The sequence below is a fragment of the Schistocerca gregaria genome, chromosome 5, assembly GCF_023897955.1.
Source record: "Schistocerca gregaria isolate iqSchGreg1 chromosome 5, iqSchGreg1.2, whole genome shotgun sequence".
Lineage (NCBI taxonomy): Eukaryota > Metazoa > Arthropoda > Insecta > Orthoptera > Acrididae > Schistocerca > Schistocerca gregaria.
The window spans coordinates 148,549,873-148,576,133 of NC_064924.1; the positions used below are offsets into that span (position 1 = coordinate 148,549,873).

Consider the following 26,261-nt stretch of genomic DNA (forward strand, 5'->3'; position numbering starts at 1 on the left):
TTTAAAAGTTTTGTAGAAGTTCCTGATATTGTTCTTTTTGACGTCTTCCTCAGTCAGTGATGCCTCGCTCCTATCCAACTTCCTTTTATGTGTTCTTATCTTGTTTGATTTTTGACACCTCTGTTGTCTGAAGCTAATACATTCTTCACTGGTCTCTGGCGGACTGCCACGAAAGCCAAGACCGTTTTCTAAGCAATGATGCATTCTCACAGTGTTCATTCCGAATCAGTACTGTTTGTGTCTTTTAAGTGGTTTGCGATGTTGATATCCTATTATTATTTGATCGTATTCCACACAATTCCTCTTGAAGAACATGCCAGTGCCACAGAAAAACTATAGAATTTCATTTAAAAAAGTCTGAGGCATAAATTAGTGGGTGTAAAAATAAAAAAAAGTTCCGTTGAATGACGATATACACTCCTGGAAATTGAAACACCGAGAATTCATTGTCCCAAGAAGGGGAAACTTTATTGACACATTCCTGGGGTCAGATACATCACATGATCACACTGACAGAACCACAGGCACATAGACACAGGCAACAGAGCATGCACAATGTCGGCACTAGTACAGTGTATATCCACCTTTCGCAGCAATGCAGGCTGCTATTCTCCCATGGAGACGATCGTAGAGATGCTGGATGTAGTCCTGTGGAACGGCTTGCCATGCCATTTCCACCTGGCGCCTCAGTTGGACCAGCGTTCGTGCTGGACGTGCAGACCGCGTGAGACAACGCTTCATCCAGTCCCAAACATGCTCAATGGGGGACAGATCCGGAGATCTGGCTGGCCAGGGTAGTTGACTTACACCTTCTAGAGCACGTTGGGTGGCACGGGATACATGCGGACGTGCATTGTCCTGTTGGAACAGCAAGTTCCCTTGCCGGTCTAGGAATGGTAGAACGATGGGTTCGATGACGGTTTGGATGTACCGTGCACTATTCAGTGTCCCCTCGACGATCACCAGAGGTGTACGGCCAGTGTAGGAGATCGCTCCCCACACCATGATGCCGGGTGTTGGCCCTGTTTGCCTCGGTCGTATGCAGTCCTGATTGTGGCGCTCACCTGCACGGCGCCAAACACGCATACGACCATCATTGGCACCAAGGCAGAAGCGACTCTCATCGCTGAAGACGACACGTCTCCATTCGTCCCTCCATTCACGTCTGTCGCGACACCACTGGAGGCGGGCTGCACGATGTTGGGGCGTGAGCGGAAGACGGCCTAACGGTGTGCGGGGCCGTAGCCCAGCTTCATGGAGACGGTTGCGAATGGTCCTCGCCGATACCCCAGGAGCAACAGTGTCCCTAATTTGCTGGGAAGTGGCGGTGCGGTCCCCTACGGCACTGCGTAGGATCCTACGGTCTTGGCTTGCATCCGTGCGTCGCTGCGGTCCGGTCCTAAGTCGACGGGCACGTGCACCTTCCGCCGACCACTGGCGACAACATCGATGTACTGTGGAGATCTCACGCCCCACGTGTTGAGGAATTCGGCGGTACGTCCATCCGGCCTCCCGCATGCCCACCATACGCCCTCGCTCAAAGTCCGTCAACTGCACATACGGTTCACGTCCACGCTGTCGCGGCATACTACCAGTGTTAAAGACTGCGATATAGCTCCGTATGCCACGGCAAACTGGCTGACACGGACGGCGGCGGTGCACAAATGCTGCGCAGCTAGCGCCATTCGACGGCCAACACCGCGGTTCCTGGTGTGTCCGCTGTGCCGTGAGTGTGATCATTGCTTGTACAGCCCTCTCGCAGTGTCCGGAGAAAATATGGTGGATCTGACACACCGGTGTCAATGTGTTCTTTTTTCCATTTCCTGGAGTGTATGTCGTGAAATAGACACTCCTGCGAATCAGTTCAGCGACGTGTATGAAAACATTCCCTTCTCCAAAGAAATTGAAAATAATAGAAGGATAACAATTATGAATAAAAATTAGAAACACCATTTCGATATATTCTGGTAATCAACAGCCCTGATTAAAGTATTAACAATATTTCTTGTCAGCCATATCAACATAAAGCACCGTATTACAGAACAATGCAGTAGAGGATGCTTAAGATGCCGCGTGACACAAAAGAGGAACTAAAGGAAAATAATGTTATTAAAGCAGTAACGATGAAGAATAGTTACAGCCATCCCCTTTTAGACAAATTTTTGCATATAATAAAAACTAAACACAACACATCTGTCGCATCATTGTTGCCACTACAATCTGCTAAATTCAGCACAAAACATGCTCTATGTCCTTTCTTGGAATGCCTGTTCTGTAAGATAGCCAATCTCTTCAAAACTATAAACAACAGAATACGATTTTTCATATTCGTGATATGTACTTCCAGTTACTCCCATAAGGAAGCTGGTATATGCAAACTACTATGTGAATCCTGCCGCACGCGGAGGATGGTACACAGAGCGCTGACGCGGCCTAGTCGATACTAGGCAGTTAGTAAACAACGCTACGCTGCAGTCGCCGCTAAGTCTCCTATTCGCCGATTTCCACCAATGGCAGGCAGTAAAGGAAACTCCAATGGAAAACGCCTATTTCCGCCAATAACAAGACGCAATGCAAACGCCAATAAAATGAACTCCTAGTGCCCTTCCTCCTCATCCTCACATCCAATCACAACACTCTTCCATAGTATATATGTACCCACACTTGCGCGCATTCAGCAGTTAGCGACACACCCTGAGGAAGGCGTCTTGCAACAGACGCCGAAACGTTGGAATTTTATAAATGACAATGCGGTCTCTAACCCAGAAGAATTTTATTGACATTGACAACGGCCGCGGAAGCCTACGGTTACATTTAAGAAGTAAGTCAATGCAGTTTGGCTAAACAGTTCATGGAAAAACACCCTTGCTGTTCGAATAGCTGAACGTTCCGTAAAAGCACTGAAGGTAACCTACAGATTCTTCACAATGCAGACAAGGACAATATTATGAGTATCTTGAAGAAACAGAAATATTTACAAATAATAGCTTGTTAGCACAGAACATCCTCAATGAACAAACTAAAATAGCTAACATTCCTTTCCTAAAATATTTCCAAAAAATACTCTCTCATAGGACACAAAAATAAATTTCGCGAATTGCTAACACAGAAATGTACCCATATACTTCTAACATGATTTCTATGTGATAGAAGTTAAGTGTAAGAACTATTTTCATTATAAATGATTATTTCATACGTATTCTGAAGGACAAATACGTTAAATTTTTTCTGCTACATAGCGGTTATTTACCTTAGCGAAAACATATCCCTGTTAATCACGTATCTTTCACCTCATATCTGATACCTAACGGAAACTATGAATATTTTTGCTTGCAAGTGTCTTTGTAAGCTGTCAGAACATATGAACTGTATGTAAAATCTGATTATCTGTTGTAAGAGAGCTAATGGTGATCCATGTTCTGCTCTGGATGTTCGTAGTGTTATAACACCAGGACACGTTGAACATGATACTACTGCATATTACACGTAAACAAATGTAAAATAATAAAAATGCAAGACTTTAAGGTTATGAAGACACATTCATTTCCAGTACTTGTTCTAAACCACTCTTATTCAATTTTCAAATGTTATTTTCTTCAGGTCCTTTTTAATATTGGTCCGTTAATTTGTTTTCACAAGCGGGTAGCATGGCACGCAAAACAACCAATATCTGACTAGCAGTTCATCCCGTAAAACAGCTGTCGATTGATGAGCAAACTTTTGAAGTCTTTAGTGTCCAAAAACAGTACGATATGTTAAACAAAAAGTTCATTAACCTATTGGCTGGTAGCTGCCCTATAGCACATGGTACGAGAAAAGAGCTACAAGTGCCTCATACCTCGGGTATCGCAATCGAATCTACTGATGTCGCCCATGCCGCTCTCAACTGCAACGTAGACGCACAGTAGATCTCCATATTAGATCACATTACACAACGAATTAATCGATTCGCCATAGGATTAGGAATGCTCAAAATTCAACACTATTTCAACTTTGTCAAGAGAGAAAAAAGTGCGCTGACACAGGATGAACGCACTAATACTAAGCACAGAGACTACTCATATGTTAATGAGAGACACGCAAGACTAGAAAAAATCATACACAAGTACAGAAGAACAGCATGCCACGCCAAACGTTAGACATGCTAAACATATTAAACGAAAGGTGTAGTCTTAAAGCAAGAACTAATTTGACGGTTTTGGGTTGTTCTGTGTTGTTTACGCGATATGTAGTCGAACAAAGTAACAGCAAGAAGGCTAGGACGCAGACTCCTCCGTATGACCCTCAGATCTAGGGCTGACCTGAGACCTAATATCTGCGAAAATCGCAACGCCATCATGTGACTAGAAACAACGTTATGGCACAGACAAAGTAAATTAAAAAAAAAAAAAACTCGATCACTTGGTCCTGAGGATGGACAACAATCACTGAGGATGGAAATTGTGAAATATCGCTCCAGATATGATTCAGGGCAAACGAAGGGTGTTGTGCCGCCATTTATTGTCCTCCTGAGCGATTAAAACCGAACTTTTGCTGCCGACTCAACTCAGTTTCTACGACTGTTGAGAAATGGGATAGTGTAGCAGCTTATCCACAATTCGGATTTGTTAGCAAGTGTCTAACACACTGAAACTACCTGACACATTAAAACAGAACTCCAGGCTGTGACATTTCCCTTTCGCGCGTAAGTGTTCACCGACTGAGTCATCCAAGCACTTATGGCCAACCCTCACAGCTTCTCTTGCCTTCGATACTCGCTCTGCGTGAAAGGCAGAGACGAAATTTATTTGAACATGAACCACTACTGTTGATCTATGACAGAAGTAATCGACAGAAACAAAAGTGAAGGCAAAATAGTACTGCCGCCTAATTGACGCTGCTCTATATGTGGTGATCTGGAACAATATGTTCTACCAAAGACATGATACCATATCTCACACTACTAATTTGTGGTTATTTTAGAGCACTATCCCCGGCCTTTCAGTCATCAGAAGGATCACCATCGATGATCAGTGGCTTCTTTTTGGAGAAAAGAAATAGCTACTCCTATGAGTGACGAATTACATAAACTTTCTCATATCAAGAAACTCGGAGAGTGAATTTGAAACAACTGTGGTCCTAAAAGTGGGTTGCCGTATCAAAGATTAAAAGTGATCAAACAAAAGAAATACTTTGTTATTGGTGATTTTGATTTGATAGTCATATGAAATTGCAATAATCTAAATAAAACGGATTTCAGTCCTTTCTAATTCAAATTGTCCGTTTAACAATGATTGCAGGATAGAATACACAACATAGATAAATTACTGGAGACTGGCAAAATACTGAGAGGAAGACAAAAGAAAAAAATGGAAATCAGACACTGAAAGGATGGGACGGGCAAGAAAGATTAATGGACAGGGATAACTGCAAAGAGAGGAGTTAACTGCAAAAGAGGAATTTCTATAATGTAGGTAAATCGACTCACTAACCTAAGAAGATGCTGTAGGTGATAATGATGTGGATGAAAGAGTTGGCAAAGCTGGTGAGAAGGATCCCAGCCACCACAAAGCATCCCCCGCTGAAAGCCACTTGACGTACACTGAATTTCTTCAGCAATGGCCCCGTGAGAAGGCCTGAAAAATATGTACATGGTTACATTTAGAAAATTTCTTCCTAAAAAGTATTCATTATTTCCTATTATGTGACGGCAGTTACCAATTACGATGAAAGTGTGAAGAATTTTGATTAAATTTCACAAGCAGTTTTCTTGAGAATGGTTATTTACTATATTTACTGGGCTTACAACACACAGATGCACGTAAGCGTCGCTGTCAACATGGCAGTCATCAGGGCAGTAGCCGACTGGCGAATACACAGCCCGCCGTCTGTTCGCTGAACGCGAAAGTGCAGCAATTGGACAAAAATATGGAACCACAAAAACACAACACATTAATATGACGAATACGGTGCACGAAAAACGTTGTCATTCAAAACATCTTCAATTGTCTCTTAGTGGATAAGTACAAATCTTAGATGATTTCGAAGGGAATTTTATTATATTCTTACTCCAAAATTGTGGCACCTTGAGGTGAGGATAATGTTGGATGACGAGCACACATCCTTCCCTCCAGAGTAGACCACTAAGGCTCAATAACACTAAAATGCAGTGACTGTGGTGACAAGAGGAAATGAGAAAATCATCCTCATGCTAAACAAGCCAATTGTGGACGATGTCCGCTCCTGAACAGGGGCTCTGTCATGTTGGACCACAGCATCCTCTTGAGGAACAAATATTTTACCATGGCTAAGACCTGAAAATCCCAGGTGGTTACACAGACCTCGATAGTTGAGAAAATGGCTCTGAGAACTATGGGACTTCACATCTGAGGTCATCAGTCCCCTAGAACTTAGAACTACTTGAACCAAACTAACCTAAGGACATCACACACATCCATGCCCGAGGCAGGACTCGAACCTGTGACCGTAGCGGTCGCGCGGTTCCAGACTGAAGTGCCTAGAACCGCTCGGCTATGGTGGCTGGCGCCTCCATGGTAATGTGACCTTGCAAAGTACTGGTGGGGTCCAAGAAATGGCATTATATAGCTGTGAATATCATCTCCAAACTCCCCCCATGTTTCGTTCTTGGGATATATACTCGTCCAGATCGTGGAATCAGCGTAAAATAACACTCGCCGACGAAATGACATTTTTGCATTGGTTCGCTGTTCAACTTTAATGGCTTCTGCACCAGGTTTCCTGTTACTGACATTTGCATCACTGATGAGTGGTTCTGAAATTTGGGTCCGTCTTGAAATTCCCTCCTAATTGAACGCCCTTCATGTTGTTTTGGTGCTGACACGCTTCGCCTCACAATCATTCAAAACACACTTTCGTCCGCTTTGTGCCTTAGCAGATGATATTTTCTCACTTTTCCTGTATGCGGTGTAAATCTTCAATGCCTCTTGATACCCCAACATTTTGGTTCCCTTGGTTACAGAAGCACCCACCAAATCCGTCGTGAAACACCAAACACTTCAGAATGAGATTTTCACTCTGCAGCGGAGTGTGCGCTGATATGAAACTTCCTGGCAGATTAAAACTGTGTGCCCGACCGAGACTCGAACTCGGGACCTTTGCCTTTCGCGGGCAAGTGCTCTACCAACTGAGCTACCGAAGCACGACTCACGTCCGGTACTCACAGCTTTACTTCTGCCAGTACCTCGTCTCCTACCTTCCAAACTTTACAGAAGCTCTTCTGCGAAACTTGCAGAACTAGCACTCCTGAAAGAAAGGATATTGCGGAGACACGGCTTAACCACAGCCTGGGGGATGTTTCCAGAATGAGATTTTCACTCTGCAGCGGAGTGTGCGCTGATATGAAACTTCCTGGCAGATTAAAACTGTGTGCCCGACCGAGACTCGAACTCGGGACCTTTGCCTTTCGCGGGCAAGTGCTCTACCAACTGAGCTACCGAAGCACGACTCACGTCCGGTACTCACAGCTTTACTTCTGCCAGTACCTCGTCTCCTACCTTCCAAACTTTACAGAAGCTCTTCTGCGAAACTTGCAGAACTAGCACTCCTGAAAGAAAGGATATTGCGGAGACACGGCTTAACCACAGCCTGGGGGATGTTTCCAGAATGAGATTTTCACTCTGCAGCGGAGTGTGCGCTGATATGAAACTTCCTGGCAGATTAAAACTGTGTGCCCGACCGAGACTCGAACTCGGGACCTTTGCCTTTCGCGGGCAAGTGCTCTACCAACTGAGCTACCGAAGCACGACTCACGTCCGGTACTCACAGCTTTACTTCTGCCAGTACCTCGTCTCCTACCTTCCAAACTTTACAGAAGCTCTTCTGCGAAACTTGCAGAACTAGCACTCCTGAAAGAAAGGATATTGCGGAGACACGGCTTAACCACAGCCTGGGGGATGTTTCCAGAATGAGATTTTCACTCTGCAGCGGAGTGTGCGCTGATATGAAACTTCCTGGCAGATTAAAACTGTGTGCCCGACCGAGACTCGAACTCGGGACCTTTGCCTTTCGCGGGCAAGTGCTCTACCAACTGAGCTACCGAAGCACGACTCACGTCCGGTACTCACAGCTTTACTTCTGCCAGTACCTCGTCTCCTACCTTCCAAACTTTACAGAAGCTCTTCTGCGAAACTTGCAGAACTAGCACTCCTGAAAGAAAGGATATTGCGGAGACACGGCTTAACCACAGCCTGGGGGATGTTTCCAGAATGAGATTTTCACTCTGCAGCGGAGTGTGCGCTGATATGAAACTTCCTGGCAGATTAAAACTGTGTGCCCGACCGAGACTCGAACTCGGGACCTTTGCCTTTCGCGGGCAAGTGCTCTACCAACTGAGCTACCGAAGCACGACTCACGTCCGGTACTCACAGCTTTACTTCTGCCAGTACCTCGTCTCCTACCTTCCAAACTTTACAGAAGCTCTTCTGCGAAACTTGCAGAACTAGCACTCCTGAAAGAAAGGATATTGCGGAGACACGGCTTAACCACAGCCTGGGGGATGTTTCCAGAATGAGATTTTCACTCTGCAGCGGAGTGTGCGCTGATATGAAACTTCCTGGCAGATTAAAACTGTGTGCCCGACCGAGACTCGAACTCGGGACCTTTGCCTTTCGCGGGCAAGTGCTCTACCAACTGAGCTACCGAAGCACGACTCACGTCCGGTACTCACAGCTTTACTTCTGCCAGTACCTCGTCTCCTACCTTCCAAACTTTACAGAAGCTCTTCTGCGAAACTTGCAGAACTAGCACTCCTGAAAGAAAGGATATTGCGGAGACACGGCTTAACCACAGCCTGGGGGATGTTTCCAGAATGAGATTTTCACTCTGCAGCGGAGTGTGCGCTGATATGAAACTTCCTGGCAGATTAAAACTGTGTGCCCGACCGAGACTCGAACTCGGGACCTTTGCCTTTCGCGGGCAAGTGCTCTACCAACTGAGCTACCGAAGCACGACTCACGTCCGGTACTCACAGCTTTACTTCTGCCAGTACCTCGTCTCCTACCTTCCAAACTTTACAGAAGCTCTTCTGCGAAACTTGCAGAACTAGCACTCCTGAAAGAAAGGATATTGCGGAGACACGGCTTAACCACAGCCTGGGGGATGTTTCCAGAATGAGATTTTCACTCTGCAGCGGAGTGTGCGCTGATATGAAACTTCCTGGCAGATTAAAACTGTGTGCCCGACCGAGACTCGAACTCGGGACCTTTGCCTTTCGCGGGCAAGTGCTCTACCAACTGAGCTACCGAAGCACGACTCACGTCCGGTACTCACAGCTTTACTTCTGCCAGTACCTCGTCTCCTACCTTCCAAACTTTACAGAAGCTCTTCTGCGAAACTTGCAGAACTAGCACTCCTGAAAGAAAGGATATTGCGGAGACACGGCTTAACCACAGCCTGGGGGATGTTTCCAGAATGAGATTTTCACTCTGCAGCGGAGTGTGCGCTGATATGAAACTTCCTGGCAGATTAAAACTGTGTGCCCGACCGAGACTCGAACTCGGGACCTTTGCCTTTCGCGGGCAAGTGCTCTACCAACTGAGCTACCGAAGCACGACTCACGTCCGGTACTCACAGCTTTACTTCTGCCAGTACCTCGTCTCCTACCTTCCAAACTTTACAGAAGCTCTTCTGCGAAACTTGCAGAACTAGCACTCCTGAAAGAAAGGATATTGCGGAGACACGGCTTAACCACAGCCTGGGGGATGTTTCCAGAATGAGATTTTCACTCTGCAGCGGAGTGTGCGCTGATATGAAACTTCCTGGCAGATTAAAACTGTGTGCCCGACCGAGACTCGAACTCGGGACCTTTGCCTTTCGCGGGCAAGTGCTCTACCAACTGAGCTACCGAAGCACGACTCACGTCCGGTACTCACAGCTTTACTTCTGCCAGTACCTCGTCTCCTACCTTCCAAACTTTACAGAAGCTCTTCTGCGAAACTTGCAGAACTAGCACTCCTGAAAGAAAGGATATTGCGGAGACACGGCTTAACCACAGCCTGGGGGATGTTTCCAGAATGAGATTTTCACTCTGCAGCGGAGTGTGCGCTGATATGAAACTTCCTGGCAGATTAAAACTGTGTGCCCGACCGAGACTCGAACTCGGGACCTTTGCCTTTCGCGGGCAAGTGCTCTACCAACTGAGCTACCGAAGCACGACTCACGTCCGGTACTCACAGCTTTACTTCTGCCAGTACCTCGTCTCCTACCTTCCAAACTTTACAGAAGCTCTTCTGCGAAACTTGCAGAACTAGCACTCCTGAAAGAAAGGATATTGCGGAGACACGGCTTAACCACAGCCTGGGGGATGTTTCCAGAATGAGATTTTCACTCTGCAGCGGAGTGTGCGCTGATATGAAACTTCCTGGCAGATTAAAACTGTGTGCCCGACCGAGACTCGAACTCGGGACCTTTGCCTTTCGCGGGCAAGTGCTCTACCAACTGAGCTACCGAAGCACGACTCACGTCCGGTACTCACAGCTTTACTTCTGCCAGTACCTCGTCTCCTACCTTCCAAACTTTACAGAAGCTCTTCTGCGAAACTTGCAGAACTAGCACTCCTGAAAGAAAGGATATTGCGGAGACACGGCTTAACCACAGCCTGGGGGATGTTTCCAGAATGAGATTTTCACTCTGCAGCGGAGTGTGCGCTGATATGAAACTTCCTGGCAGATTAAAACTGTGTGCCCGACCGAGACTCGAACTCGGGACCTTTGCCTTTCGCGGGCAAGTGCTCTACCAACTGAGCTACCGAAGCACGACTCACGTCCGGTACTCACAGCTTTACTTCTGCCAGTACCTCGTCTCCTACCTTCCAAACTTTACAGAAGCTCTTCTGCGAAACTTGCAGAACTAGCACTCCTGAAAGAAAGGATATTGCGGAGACACGGCTTAACCACAGCCTGGGGGATGTTTCCAGAATGAGATTTTCACTCTGCAGCGGAGTGTGCGCTGATATGAAACTTCCTGGCAGATTAAAACTGTGTGCCCGACCGAGACTCGAACTCGGGACCTTTGCCTTTCGCGGGCAAGTGCTCTACCAACTGAGCTACCGAAGCACGACTCACGTCCGGTACTCACAGCTTTACTTCTGCCAGTACCTCGTCTCCTACCTTCCAAACTTTACAGAAGCTCTTCTGCGAAACTTGCAGAACTAGCACTCCTGAAAGAAAGGATATTGCGGAGACACGGCTTAACCACAGCCTGGGGGATGTTTCCGGAATGAGATTTTCACTCTGCAGCGGAGTGTGCGCTGATATGAAACTTCCTGGCAGATTAAAACTGTGTGCCCGACCGAGACTCGAACTCGGGACCTTTGCCTTTCGCGGGCAAGTGCTCTACCAACTGAGCTACCGAAGCACGACTCACGTCCGGTACTCACAGCTTTACTTCTGCCAGTACCTCGTCTCCTACCTTCCAAACTTTACAGAAGCTCTTCTGCGAAACTTGCAGAACTAGCACTCCTGAAAGAAAGGATATTGCGGAGACACGGCTTAACCACAGCCTGGGGGATGTTTCCAGAATGAGATTTTCACTCTGCAGCGGAGTGTGCGCTGATATGAAACTTCCTGGCAGATTAAAACTGTGTGCCCGACCGAGACTCGAACTCGGGACCTTTGCCTTTCGCGGGCAAGTGCTCTACCAACTGAGCTACCGAAGCACGACTCACGTCCGGTACTCACAGCTTTACTTCTGCCAGTACCTCGTCTCCTACCTTCCAAACTTTACAGAAGCTCTTCTGCGAAACTTGCAGAACTAGCACTCCTGAAAGAAAGGATATTGCGGAGACACGGCTTAACCACAGCCTGGGGGATGTTTCCAGAATGAGATTTTCACTCTGCAGCGGAGTGTGCGCTGATATGAAACTTCCTGGCAGATTAAAACTGTGTGCCCGACCGAGACTCGAACTCGGGACCTTTGCCTTTCGCGGGCAAGTGCTCTACCAACTGAGCTACCGAAGCACGACTCACGTCCGGTACTCACAGCTTTACTTCTGCCAGTACCTCGTCTCCTACCTTCCAAACTTTACAGAAGCTCTTCTGCGAAACTTGCAGAACTAGCACTCCTGAAAGAAAGGATATTGCGGAGACACGGCTTAACCACAGCCTGGGGGATGTTTCCAGAATGAGATTTTCACTCTGCAGCGGAGTGTGCGCTGATATGAAACTTCCTGGCAGATTAAAACTGTGTGCCCGACCGAGACTCGAACTCGGGACCTTTGCCTTTCGCGGGCAAGTGCTCTACCAACTGAGCTACCGAAGCACGACTCACGTCCGGTACTCACAGCTTTACTTCTGCCAGTACCTCGTCTCCTACCTTCCAAACTTTACAGAAGCTCTTCTGCGAAACTTGCAGAACTAGCACTCCTGAAAGAAAGGATATTGCGGAGACACGGCTTAACCACAGCCTGGGGGATGTTTCCAGAATGAGATTTTCACTCTGCAGCGGAGTGTGCGCTGATATGAAACTTCCTGGCAGATTAAAACTGTGTGCCCGACCGAGACTCGAACTCGGGACCTTTGCCTTTCGCGGGCAAGTGCTCTACCAACTGAGCTACCGAAGCACGACTCACGTCCGGTACTCACAGCTTTACTTCTGCCAGTACCTCGTCTCCTACCTTCCAAACTTTACAGAAGCTCTTCTGCGAAACTTGCAGAACTAGCACTCCTGAAAGAAAGGATATTGCGGAGACACGGCTTAACCACAGCCTGGGGGATGTTTCCAGAATGAGATTTTCACTCTGCAGCGGAGTGTGCGCTGATATGAAACTTCCTGGCAGATTAAAACTGTGTGCCCGACCGAGACTCGAACTCGGGACCTTTGCCTTTCGCGGGCAAGTGCTCTACCAACTGAGCTACCGAAGCACGACTCACGTCCGGTACTCACAGCTTTACTTCTGCCAGTACCTCGTCTCCTACCTTCCAAACTTTACAGAAGCTCTTCTGCGAAACTTGCAGAACTAGCACTCCTGAAAGAAAGGATATTGCGGAGACACGGCTTAACCACAGCCTGGGGGATGTTTCCAGAATGAGATTTTCACTCTGCAGCGGAGTGTGCGCTGATATGAAACTTCCTGGCAGATTAAAACTGTGTGCCCGACCGAGACTCGAACTCGGGACCTTTGCCTTTCGCGGGCAAGTGCTCTACCAACTGAGCTACCGAAGCACGACTCACGTCCGGTACTCACAGCTTTACTTCTGCCAGTACCTCGTCTCCTACCTTCCAAACTTTACAGAAGCTCTTCTGCGAAACTTGCAGAACTAGCACTCCTGAAAGAAAGGATATTGCGGAGACACGGCTTAACCACAGCCTGGGGGATGTTTCCAGAATGAGATTTTCACTCTGCAGCGGAGTGTGCGCTGATATGAAACTTCCTGGCAGATTAAAACTGTGTGCCCGACCGAGACTCGAACTCGGGACCTTTGCCTTTCGCGGGCAAGTGCTCTACCAACTGAGCTACCGAAGCACGACTCACGTCCGGTACTCACAGCTTTACTTCTGCCAGTACCTCGTCTCCTACCTTCCAAACTTTACAGAAGCTCTTCTGCGAAACTTGCAGAACTAGCACTCCTGAAAGAAAGGATATTGCGGAGACACGGCTTAACCACAGCCTGGGGGATGTTTCCAGAATGAGATTTTCACTCTGCAGCGGAGTGTGCGCTGATATGAAACTTCCTGGCAGATTAAAACTGTGTGCCCGACCGAGACTCGAACTCGGGACCTTTGCCTTTCGCGGGCAAGTGCTCTACCAACTGAGTTCGAGTCTCGGTCGGGCACACAGTTTTAATCTGCCAGGAAGTTTCATATCAGCGCACACTCCGCTGCAGAGTGAAAATCTCATTCTGGAAACATCCCCCAGGCTGTGGTTAAGCCGTGTCTCCGCAATATCCTTTCTTTCAGGAGTGCTAGTTCTGCAAGTTTCGCAGAAGAGCTTCTGTAAAGTTTGGAAGGTAGGAGACGAGGTACTGGCAGAAGTAAAGCTGTGAGTACCGGACGTGAGTCGTGCTTCGGTAGCTCAGTTGGTAGAGCACTTGCCCGCGAAAGGCAAAGGTCCCGAGTTCGAGTCTCGGTCGGGCACACAGTTTTAATCTGCCAGGAAGTTTCATATCAGCGCACACTCCGCTGCAGAGTGAAAATCTCATTCTGGAAACATCCCCCAGGCTGTGGTTAAGCCGTGTCTCCGCAATATCCTTTCTTTCAGGAGTGCTAGTTCTGCAAGTTTCGCAGAAGAGCTTCTGTAAAGTTTGGAAGGTAGGAGACGAGGTACTGGCAGAAGTAAAGCTGTGAGTACCGGACGTGAGTCGTGCTTCGGTAGCTCAGTTGGTAGAGCACTTGCCCGCGAAAGGCAAAGGTCCCGAGTTCGAGTCTCGGTCGGGCACACAGTTTTAATCTGCCAGGAAGTTTCATATCAGCGCACACTCCGCTGCAGAGTGAAAATCTCATTCTGGAAACATCCCCCAGGCTGTGGTTAAGCCGTGTCTCCGCAATATCCTTTCTTTCAGGAGTGCTAGTTCTGCAAGTTTCGCAGAAGAGCTTCTGTAAAGTTTGGAAGGTAGGAGACGAGGTACTGGCAGAAGTAAAGCTGTGAGTACCGGACGTGAGTCGTGCTTCGGTAGCTCAGTTGGTAGAGCACTTGCCCGCGAAAGGCAAAGGTCCCGAGTTCGAGTCTCGGTCGGGCACACAGTTTTAATCTGCCAGGAAGTTTCATATCAGCGCACACTCCGCTGCAGAGTGAAAATCTCATTCTGGAAACATCCCCCAGGCTGTGGTTAAGCCGTGTCTCCGCAATATCCTTTCTTTCAGGAGTGCTAGTTCTGCAAGTTTCGCAGAAGAGCTTCTGTAAAGTTTGGAAGGTAGGAGACGAGGTACTGGCAGAAGTAAAGCTGTGAGTACCGGACGTGAGTCGTGCTTCGGTAGCTCAGTTGGTAGAGCACTTGCCCGCGAAAGGCAAAGGTCCCGAGTTCGAGTCTCGGTCGGGCACACAGTTTTAATCTGCCAGGAAGTTTCATATCAGCGCACACTCCGCTGCAGAGTGAAAATCTCATTCTGGAAACATCCCCCAGGCTGTGGTTAAGCCGTGTCTCCGCAATATCCTTTCTTTCAGGAGTGCTAGTTCTGCAAGTTTCGCAGAAGAGCTTCTGTAAAGTTTGGAAGGTAGGAGACGAGGTACTGGCAGAAGTAAAGCTGTGAGTACCGGACGTGAGTCGTGCTTCGGTAGCTCAGTTGGTAGAGCACTTGCCCGCGAAAGGCAAAGGTCCCGAGTTCGAGTCTCGGTCGGGCACACAGTTTTAATCTGCCAGGAAGTTTCATATCAGCGCACACTCCGCTGCAGAGTGAAAATCTCATTCTGGAAACATCCCCCAGGCTGTGGTTAAGCCGTGTCTCCGCAATATCCTTTCTTTCAGGAGTGCTAGTTCTGCAAGTTTCGCAGAAGAGCTTCTGTAAAGTTTGGAAGGTAGGAGACGAGGTACTGGCAGAAGTAAAGCTGTGAGTACCGGACGTGAGTCGTGCTTCGGTAGCTCAGTTGGTAGAGCACTTGCCCGCGAAAGGCAAAGGTCCCGAGTTCGAGTCTCGGTCGGGCACACAGTTTTAATCTGCCAGGAAGTTTCATATCAGCGCACACTCCGCTGCAGAGTGAAAATCTCATTCTGGAAACATCCCCCAGGCTGTGGTTAAGCCGTGTCTCCGCAATATCCTTTCTTTCAGGAGTGCTAGTTCTGCAAGTTTCGCAGAAGAGCTTCTGTAAAGTTTGGAAGGTAGGAGACGAGGTACTGGCAGAAGTAAAGCTGTGAGTACCGGACGTGAGTCGTGCTTCGGTAGCTCAGTTGGTAGAGCACTTGCCCGCGAAAGGCAAAGGTCCCGAGTTCGAGTCTCGGTCGGGCACACAGTTTTAATCTGCCAGGAAGTTTCATATCAGCGCACACTCCGCTGCAGAGTGAAAATCTCATTCTGGAAACATCCCCCAGGCTGTGGTTAAGCCGTGTCTCCGCAATATCCTTTCTTTCAGGAGTGCTAGTTCTGCAAGTTTCGCAGAAGAGCTTCTGTAAAGTTTGGAAGGTAGGAGACGAGGTACTGGCAGAAGTAAAGCTGTGAGTACCGGACGTGAGTCGTGCTTCGGTAGCTCAGTTGGTAGAGCACTTGCCCGCGAAAGGCAAAGGTCCCGAGTTCGAGTCTCGGTCGGGCACACAGTTTTAATCTGCCAGGAAGTTTCATATCAGCGCACACTCCGCTGCAGAGTGAAAATCTCATTCTGGAAACATCCCCCAGGCTGTGGTTAAGCCGTGTCTCCGCAATATCCTTTCTTTCAGGAGTGCTAGTTCTGCAAGTTTCGCAGAAGAGCTTCTGTAAAGTTTGGAAGGTAGGAGACGAGGTACTGGCAGAAGTAAAGCTGTGAGTACCGGACGTGAGTCGTGCTTCGGTAGCTCAGTTGGTAGAGCACTTGCCCGCGAAAGGCAAAGGTCCCGAGTTCGAGTCTCGGTCGGGCACACAGTTTTAATCTGCCAGGAAGTTTCATATCAGCGCACACTCCGCTGCAGAGTGAAAATCTCATTCTGGAAACATCCCCCAGGCTGTGGTTAAGCCGTGTCTCCGCAATATCCTTTCTTTCAGGAGTGCTAGTTCTGCAAGTTTCGCAGAAGAGCTTCTGTAAAGTTTGGAAGGTAGGAGACGAGGTACTGGCAGAAGTAAAGCTGTGAGTACCGGACGTGAGTCGTGCTTCGGTAGCTCAGTTGGTAGAGCACTTGCCCGCGAAAGGCAAAGGTCCCGAGTTCGAGTCTCGGTCGGGCACACAGTTTTAATCTGCCAGGAAGTTTCATATCAGCGCACACTCCGCTGCAGAGTGAAAATCTCATTCTGGAAACATCCCCCAGGCTGTGGTTAAGCCGTGTCTCCGCAATATCCTTTCTTTCAGGAGTGCTAGTTCTGCAAGTTTCGCAGAAGAGCTTCTGTAAAGTTTGGAAGGTAGGAGACGAGGTACTGGCAGAAGTAAAGCTGTGAGTACCGGACGTGAGTCGTGCTTCGGTAGCTCAGTTGGTAGAGCACTTGCCCGCGAAAGGCAAAGGTCCCGAGTTCGAGTCTCGGTCGGGCACACAGTTTTAATCTGCCAGGAAGTTTCATATCAGCGCACACTCCGCTGCAGAGTGAAAATCTCATTCTGGAAACATCCCCCAGGCTGTGGTTAAGCCGTGTCTCCGCAATATCCTTTCTTTCAGGAGTGCTAGTTCTGCAAGTTTCGCAGAAGAGCTTCTGTAAAGTTTGGAAGGTAGGAGACGAGGTACTGGCAGAAGTAAAGCTGTGAGTACCGGACGTGAGTCGTGCTTCGGTAGCTCAGTTGGTAGAGCACTTGCCCGCGAAAGGCAAAGGTCCCGAGTTCGAGTCTCGGTCGGGCACACAGTTTTAATCTGCCAGGAAGTTTCATATCAGCGCACACTCCGCTGCAGAGTGAAAATCTCATTCTGGAAACATCCCCCAGGCTGTGGTTAAGCCGTGTCTCCGCAATATCCTTTCTTTCAGGAGTGCTAGTTCTGCAAGTTTCGCAGAAGAGCTTCTGTAAAGTTTGGAAGGTAGGAGACGAGGTACTGGCAGAAGTAAAGCTGTGAGTACCGGACGTGAGTCGTGCTTCGGTAGCTCAGTTGGTAGAGCACTTGCCCGCGAAAGGCAAAGGTCCCGAGTTCGAGTCTCGGTCGGGCACACAGTTTTAATCTGCCAGGAAGTTTCATATCAGCGCACACTCCGCTGCAGAGTGAAAATCTCATTCTGGAAACATCCCCCAGGCTGTGGTTAAGCCGTGTCTCCGCAATATCCTTTCTTTCAGGAGTGCTAGTTCTGCAAGTTTCGCAGAAGAGCTTCTGTAAAGTTTGGAAGGTAGGAGACGAGGTACTGGCAGAAGTAAAGCTGTGAGTACCGGACGTGAGTCGTGCTTCGGTAGCTCAGTTGGTAGAGCACTTGCCCGCGAAAGGCAAAGGTCCCGAGTTCGAGTCTCGGTCGGGCACACAGTTTTAATCTGCCAGGAAGTTTCATATCAGCGCACACTCCGCTGCAGAGTGAAAATCTCATTCTGGAAACATCCCCCAGGCTGTGGTTAAGCCGTGTCTCCGCAATATCCTTTCTTTCAGGAGTGCTAGTTCTGCAAGTTTCGCAGAAGAGCTTCTGTAAAGTTTGGAAGGTAGGAGACGAGGTACTGGCAGAAGTAAAGCTGTGAGTACCGGACGTGAGTCGTGCTTCGGTAGCTCAGTTGGTAGAGCACTTGCCCGCGAAAGGCAAAGGTCCCGAGTTCGAGTCTCGGTCGGGCACACAGTTTTAATCTGCCAGGAAGTTTCATATCAGCGCACACTCCGCTGCAGAGTGAAAATCTCATTCTGGAAACATCCCCCAGGCTGTGGTTAAGCCGTGTCTCCGCAATATCCTTTCTCTCAGGAGTGCTAGTTCTGCAAGTTTCGCAGAAGAGCTTCTGTAAAGTTTGGAAGGTAGGAGACGAGGTACTGGCAGAAGTAAAGCTGTGAGTACCGGACGTGAGTCGTGCTTCGGTAGCTCAGTTGGTAGAGCACTTGCCCGCGAAAGGCAAAGGTCCCGAGTTCGAGTCTCGGTCGGGCACACAGTTTTAATCTGCCAGGAAGTTTCATATCAGCGCACACTCCGCTGCAGAGTGAAAATCTCATTCTGGAAACATCCCCCAGGCTGTGGTTAAGCCGTGTCTCCGCAATATCCTTTCTTTCAGGAGTGCTAGTTCTGCAAGTTTCGCAGAAGAGCTTCTGTAAAGTTTGGAAGGTAGGAGACGAGGTACTGGCAGAAGTAAAGCTGTGAGTACCGGACGTGAGTCGTGCTTCGGTAGCTCAGTTGGTAGAGCACTTGCCCGCGAAAGGCAAAGGTCCCGAGTTCGAGTCTCGGTCGGGCACACAGTTTTAATCTGCCAGGAAGTTTCATATCAGCGCACACTCCGCTGCAGAGTGAAAATCTCATTCTGGAAACGTCCCCCAGGCTGTGGTTAAGCCGTGTCTCCGCAATATCCTTTCTTTCAGGAGTGCTAGTTCTGCAAGTTTCGCAGAAGAGCTTCTGTAAAGTTTGGAAGGTAGGAGACGAGGTACTGGCAGAAGTAAAGCTGTGAGTACCGGACGTGAGTCGTGCTTCGGTAGCTCAGTTGGTAGAGCACTTGCCCGCGAAAGGCAAAGGTCCCGAGTTCGAGTCTCGGTCGGGCACACAGTTTTAATCTGCCAGGAAGTTTCATATCAGCGCACACTCCGCTGCAGAGTGAAAATCTCATTCTGGAAACATCCCCCAGGCTGTGGTTAAGCCGTGTCTCCGCAATATCCTTTCTTTCAGGAGTGCTAGTTCTGCAAGTTTCGCAGAAGAGCTTCTGTAAAGTTTGGAAGGTAGGAGACGAGGTACTGGCAGAAGTAAAGCTGTGAGTACCGGACGTGAGTCGTGCTTCGGTAGCTCAGTTGGTAGAGCACTTGCCCGCGAAAGGCAAAGGTCCCGAGTTCGAGTCTCGGTCGGGCACACAGTTTTAATCTGCCAGGAAGTTTCATATCAGCGCACACTCCGCTGCAGAGTGAAAATCTCATTCTGGAAACATCCCCCAGGCTGTGGTTAAGCCGTGTCTCCGCAATATCCTTTCTTTCAGGAGTGCTAGTTCTGCAAGTTTCGCAGAAGAGCTTCTGTAAAGTTTGGAAGGTAGGAGACGAGGTACTGGCAGAAGTAAAGCTGTGAGTACCGGACGTGAGTCGTGCTTCGGTAGCTCAGTTGGTAGAGCACTTGCCCGCGAAAGGCAAAGGTCCCGAGTTCGAGTCTCGGTCGGGCACACAGTTTTAATCTGCCAGGAAGTTTCATATCAGCGCACACTCCGCTGCAGAGTGAAAATCTCATTCTGGAAACATCCCCCAGGCTGTGGTTAAGCCGTGTCTCCGCAATATCCTTTCTTTCAGGAGTGCTAGTTCTGCAAGTTTCGCAGAAGAGCTTCTGTAAAGTTTGGAAGGTAGGAGACGAGGTACTGGCAGAAGTAAAGCTGTGAGTACCGGACGTGAGTCGTGCTTCGGTAGCTCAGTTGGTAGAGCACTTGCCCGCGAAAGGCAAAGGTCCCGAGTTCGAGTCTCGGTCGGGCACACAGTTTTAATCTGCCAGGAAGTTTCATATCAGCGCACACTCCGCTGCAGAGTGAAAATCTCATTCTGGAAACATCCCCCAGGCTGTGGTTAAGCCGTGTCTCCGCAATATCCTTTCTTTCAGGAGTGCTAGTTCTGCAAGTTTCGCAGAAGAGCTTCTGTAAAGTTTGGAAGGTAGGAGACGAGGTACTGGCAGAAGTAAAGCTGTGAGTACCGGACGTGAGTCGTGCTTCGGTAGCTCAGTTGGTAGAGCACTTGCCCGCGAAAGGCAAAGGTCCCGAGTTCGAGTCTCGGTCGGGCACACAGTTTTAATCTGCCAGGAAGTTTCATATCAGCGCACACTCCGCTGCAGAGTGAAAATCTCATTCTGGAAACATCCCCCAGGCTGTGGTTAAGCCGTGTCTCCGCAATATCCTTTCTTTCAGGAGTGCTAGTTCTGCAAGTTTCGCAGAAGAGCTTCTGTAAAGTTTGGAAGGTAGGAGACGAGGTACTGGCAGAAGTAAAGCTGTGAGTACCGGACGTGAGTCGTGCTTCGGTAGCTCAGTTGGTAGAGCACTTGCCCGCGAAAGGCAAAGGTCCCGAGTTCGAGTCTCGGTCGGGCACACAGTTTTAATCTGCCAGGAAGTTACCAAACACTTCGGTTCCCATGGTTAAAGAAGCACTCACCACATGAGCACCAACAGTTTTCCTACGTCTGCATTCGGTTAGCTCCTGCATAATGCACTCATAACTATAGGTAACACTTCTCTGACCGCTACTGCCGGTCGGGGTGGCCTAGCGGTTCTAGACCCTACAGTCTGGAACCGCGCGACCGCTACGGTTGCAGGTTCGAATCTTGCCTCGGGCACGGATGTATGTGATGTCCTTAGGTTAGTTAGGTTTAAGTAATTCTAAGTTATAGGACACTGATGACCTCAGAAGTTAAGTCCCGTAGTGCTCCGAGCCATTTGACCGCTATTAACATTTCCAACGTACTGAGGACATTGCGCAGATGCCGTTAGTGGTCAAATTCAATAGCGCAACCTGCAGGCTTTGGCAGCACCTGCATTGATGTTGCTTTTCTCATAGACTTCCCATATTTTTGTCCAATGCCTCTACGTCGACAAGCGCCATTAATGTTAACCGATTTCGACTGCCCTATTATTAGGAGTTGATATTTCAGCTGTGTTATGTTGTCAATCGACAGTCGTGACATATGAATTTGGTTTTGTTCCGGCTCTCAAATTCTTCCTTTCCTTTACTCGTTGTTGATAACAAAGGGAGTACTTGTCCGCAGTCTCACTATAAAAGCTTTCTCTAGATATTTTGTTTCGTTTTCGGCTTATTTAGCATGACGAGGGTAGGGCTTTCAGGTCCTCAAACACTTCTGGTCGAGAAATGTAAGGGCCAAACCTTTTTTTCTTTTATATATTAGAAAAGATTGGCGTCTTAGGAAATCACTTTATCGTCAGCCAGTGACGATTTTCTTTTATTTAATTCTTGCGCGACAGTTTTCGGCTAATAATTCCAATTTTCAAGTGCGTTTTTCTTTTTACTGTCCTGTTTACGTGTGATGTTCTGGATGTATGAGCTGCAGTATTATTTGTTGCCCTTACCGTAATATATAAACAACGTGCAGTATTATAATTAATTGTGAACACAATGCGCAATTTTATAATTAATTATGACTCTTAATGTGTAGCTAATGGCGAATGTGGGAAAAAATATTTTTATTTACGATATTCTAGTAGTCTTCTGTTACACACACTCACATATCAAACATCTCCCACACAATTTAAAATTCATGGTACATGTTGCTAAAAGTTAACGTACAATAACAAATACTCACGAAGATATTTTACGTATAACTGTTGACTCAAAAAGTCGTCTGCAATGAACGTATACTATTCCTTAGGTCAGAAGGTATTTTTTTTATATCGGAATCATTATTTGTTTTTATCACTTTCTACGAAAAACTGTCGTGAAAGTGCACGGGACAAAGGAATGTAACATTCTGACAGTTTAGCGATGCTGTAGCCCTGGAAGACCCTGGCATGTAGTAACAGCAGAACAGCTTGATTTCACTCAGAAATGGCTATTTTTAATGTTGTTACTCCCAAATTTCCCAGCCACTGAAAGGGGCGGTGTTTTTCCGATACCATTAGGAAAATTTAGTTAAACTAACACCCCACTTTCTGTTAATGTTCACATATAGTGATATCTGAGTGAAATGCGTTGTATACAGCTCACAGTAACCAAGTGGTAATCGTATCATCGAAAACACGAGAAATGCATTACGATCTGATTTGTTAAAGTTCAAAAGGGACTGCTTATGAGTATATCCGCGCACTTGCCACGTACTTTCCGGTGCTTTGCACTCCGTCTTCAGTCCACGAGTGGCCTACCGGGACCATCCGACCGCCGTGTCATCCTCGGAGGAGGATGCGGATAGGAGGGGTGTGTGGTCAGCACACCGCTTTCCCGGTCGTTATGGTGGTATTCTTGACCGACGCCGCTACTGTTCGGTAGAGTAGCTCTTCAACTGGCATCACGAGGCTGAGTGCACCCCCAAAAATGGCAACAGAGCATGTCAGCCCGGGTGGTCACCCGTCCAAGTGCCTACCACGCCCGACAGCGCTTAACTTCGGTGATCTCACAGGAACCGGTGTATCCACTGCGGCAACGTCGTTGTCCCTCTGATACTTTCCACAGATTGTAATTCGTTTGAATTCTTTTAAAATAAATATCAGACTCATTTTAATACGCTCAGAACCAAGCAACATTTTTATATTCTTGGAAATTAGCTGAAATTCACGAAAGATCATTTGGCTTTGTCCTTGCTCTTTGTCCTTGCTCTTATGCCTTCCGTGAACCTGTGACGCTTACCTGTTCTGCTTCCCAGGTATCAAGATATAGGTATTCCTTCTAAATACACTTTCCTGGCTGTAACATTCATCCCATTAGCATATTTACCTGTGACGCTTTCCAATATATTTAGAGCCAAATTCAAACTGTCCAATTTAAGCTACCGCTGCAGCATCGTCAATAACACGTATTGTGCTAATTTTGTGTCCTTGGCGAAATGCAATAGTGCTTTAGTTCCATCATTCACTTTTCAGCCCACAAATGCACATGAAAGATGAGAATGAACTTACCTCACACGTTTTCTACTTCTGATTTCTTATACAAATCTGTCAGTACGGACTATTCTAACTCGCTTTGAAGAAAGTGAATGGTTTTTCCATCTGTGTCTCTTATCGATACCACACTAACCGAAAATTGTAAAAACCATTTCAAAGTTCATAGGTCATCTACATTTTCAGTGTGCTTCTCTCAATACGCAATCGGTTCACTGCATGTTTATATACACTAGCCGCTTGGGGACGCTTCAGTAGCGGGTTTCAAAAAACGGTGGGCGTGTTGTAAGCCATTGTCTTGGACACCGTTTTTATCTTACCGACGGATTACATACGAAAAATACCCTGTACATTAAATACGGTACGTTCCTGTATTTCAACGTGTACTATACGTAGAATAATGCTCTCGTCAACCTAAAAAGCACCTGAAGTGCTTTTCTGTGGTGATACCTGACTTTGAAACTTCTTACTCCTTGTGGTAAACGTGTGAGGCTCTTTATTGATTGGTTATTTGTTTAAAGACCACAGGGATACTCGTGCGTATTATTTCCTGTCACAAAACTAGAAGAACAATAGTATTTATAGGCTTTGAACGAGTTAACATGATAAAACATTAGTCTTTATAGACTTTAAATGCCATATCGGCAGGTGTCCTCCTGTCTCTGTCCTCTTTAGATTGGCTCATAACAGCTACCTCTCACACACAATTCTAATCCCAATGCTTCCATCAATTTCTATATGACAGAGTAAAGTAACTTGGTTCTTCATGGAATTCCTTGACTCGGATATGCCTGCCACCACGACCTGACTTGTACACCTGATAGTCGTAGCTGATTGCCTGTTACTGCACTGTTTGCCTTCAATTCTGATACACCCTTCTAGTAAAAATGTTTTGGGTCCATTTCACTTTTAACCCTAGGAGGCGTGTGAGGGCATTTAAGGTCAGATACTGAATTAATCATGCGTTTAATCATATTAAAATTAGAAATAATTTAACCCTATCTTATGTAATCGTTGGCAACGGCCTTGCTGCAGTGGATACGCCGGTTCCCGCCAGATCACCGAAGTTAAGCGCTGTCGGGCGTGGCCGGCACTTGGATGGGTGGCCATCTGGGCCGCCATGCGCTGTTGCCATTTTTCGGGGTGCACTCAGCTTCGTGATGCCAATTGAGGAGCTACTCGACCGAATAGTAGCTGCTCCGGTCAAAGAAAACCATCATATCGAACGGGAGAGCGGTGTTCTGACCACACGCCTCTCCTATTCGCATCCACGGCTGTCGGATTGTCCTGATGGGCCACCTGTGGCCTGAAGACGGAGTGCTTTATGTAATCCTTAAAAATATGTCTACAACTAAGAAACATGATAAAATTGTATTTAACATAGCAACGATTGTATGAAAAATTGTATTGTAAATGCTATGCACATAATGCGTGAAGGGGAATTTTCAGACATGTTGTAATCTAATACCTTAGCAAGCGATTTTCTGCCAGTCCTAGAATTCTGATACTTGTGTTATTTTTATACTGGAAATTAGTACACCGACTAGACTCTAGCAACAACAATAATGGACTTCCTGCGATTTCTGAAGTTGACGTAAGTGAAAGGGGTTGATCTCATAGCTGATATAAGTACTTGTGTTAGATATTTTCTGTGTTTTTCTTCCTTCTCTTTTTCTCTGACAAAGTAACTATTTAGATTTCCTTTCTAATTAAGAAACATTCGTTTCTTACAGTATGGAATCATTTGGTAGTTCTCGAAAAAGACAACCTGCTTATACAATGAATTTAGATGGTCCTAACTCTTCAACGATTATTTCTGAATGGTTGGACGAATGTGAATATAGTGTCGCTTCTGAAGATGAAATTGATCCTGCATATAGACTTACGTCGGACAGCGCAGAATCTGAAGAAAGTAGTGATGGATCTTGGGTTGTAAATAATGTAGGCTTACAAAGGATAGACAGGCCTACTAATACAGCGCAGCCTGCAAATTCACATAATATAGTAAGGACACCCCAGCTTGCAAAACACAAATTATATACCAAGCACAAAACTGCCTGAAAATGCAAGTAACGTACTCAGTGAAGCAAAGGACCACCTCCTTCTAGCAGAACGCTTAATCATAATATATTAAAAGTTTCCCCACGTTCTGTTAGGGGAACAAATACACAAACGCCAAAAGACACTTGGAGTTAGGTCATCACAAATAAGGTTGTTAATGAAATAATTCATTGCACAAATGTGGAAGGCCGACCATCAGCAGCTATAATGTGACAAAGAGGAAATCAATACATTTTTTGGAATGCTCCTATTAACTGGCAGTTACAGATGCTGGAATGTTCCTATAAGAAAATTGTTCCACCACTCTACTGGGAGTCCTGTTTACACGGCAACTTTGTCTATAAAGACGTTTGAAGAAATAAGGTTCGACTATAAACACACCCGACAAGCTAGTAGCCAAGATGATAATGTGGTAGCTTTTCACAATGCGTGGGAACGATTCGTAAGCAAATGCAGGCAGAGAATATCCAGGAGAGAACACCACTATAGATGAGCCACAAGTGTTTTTCAGAGGACGCCAAAGAACAATAAGAGTGCAGTGATGCCATAGTTGATGAGACTCACAGAAAGAATAAACGAGAGATCAGGTGTGGATTCTCTTGACCAAAAGATACGTTCTTACACTAGCGAAAGACAGCCAAGTAGATGTCCGTTTGTTTTATAGGCTAATGTAATGGTTGGTGCAGATATAGACTGTTTCTTTTTGCTCTCAAAGTAACATTCACAATATCACAATGGAAAAACACAAAAAAGAAGGATTTTCTTGAAAGACTTGTCCTTAGAACTTATTCGTCCACATATGGAGCTCAGAATCAAAATTCGAAATTTGCGACGAAAAGTCCTGCAAGCGCTGGCTAGATGTGGCCACAAACATACACCAGGAAATTGAAATCGTCCATCAAAATGCCTAGAGGAAGAATTTTTTTGATGCGTCCTAGTGAACTGTAAAGGAAAGTCACTCAGTGTTGTTCAA

General features: G+C 46.9%; 1 protein-coding gene and 1 pseudogene across 1 annotated transcript in view; one reads left to right on the forward strand and one right to left on the reverse strand.

Moving 5' to 3' along the window:
- LOC126272521 (monocarboxylate transporter 2-like) overlaps window positions 1–26,261 on the reverse strand; it is a 115,285-nt gene that overhangs the window by 64,951 nt on the left and 24,073 nt on the right. The window contains exon 4 of the mRNA XM_049975429.1: window positions 5,472–5,615. Within this exon, the coding sequence (XP_049831386.1) occupies window positions 5,472–5,615 (144 nt within the window). The remainder of the gene's footprint in view (window positions 1–5,471; window positions 5,616–26,261) is intronic.
- LOC126274498 (5S ribosomal RNA) lies at window positions 24,244–24,361 on the forward strand (annotated as a pseudogene).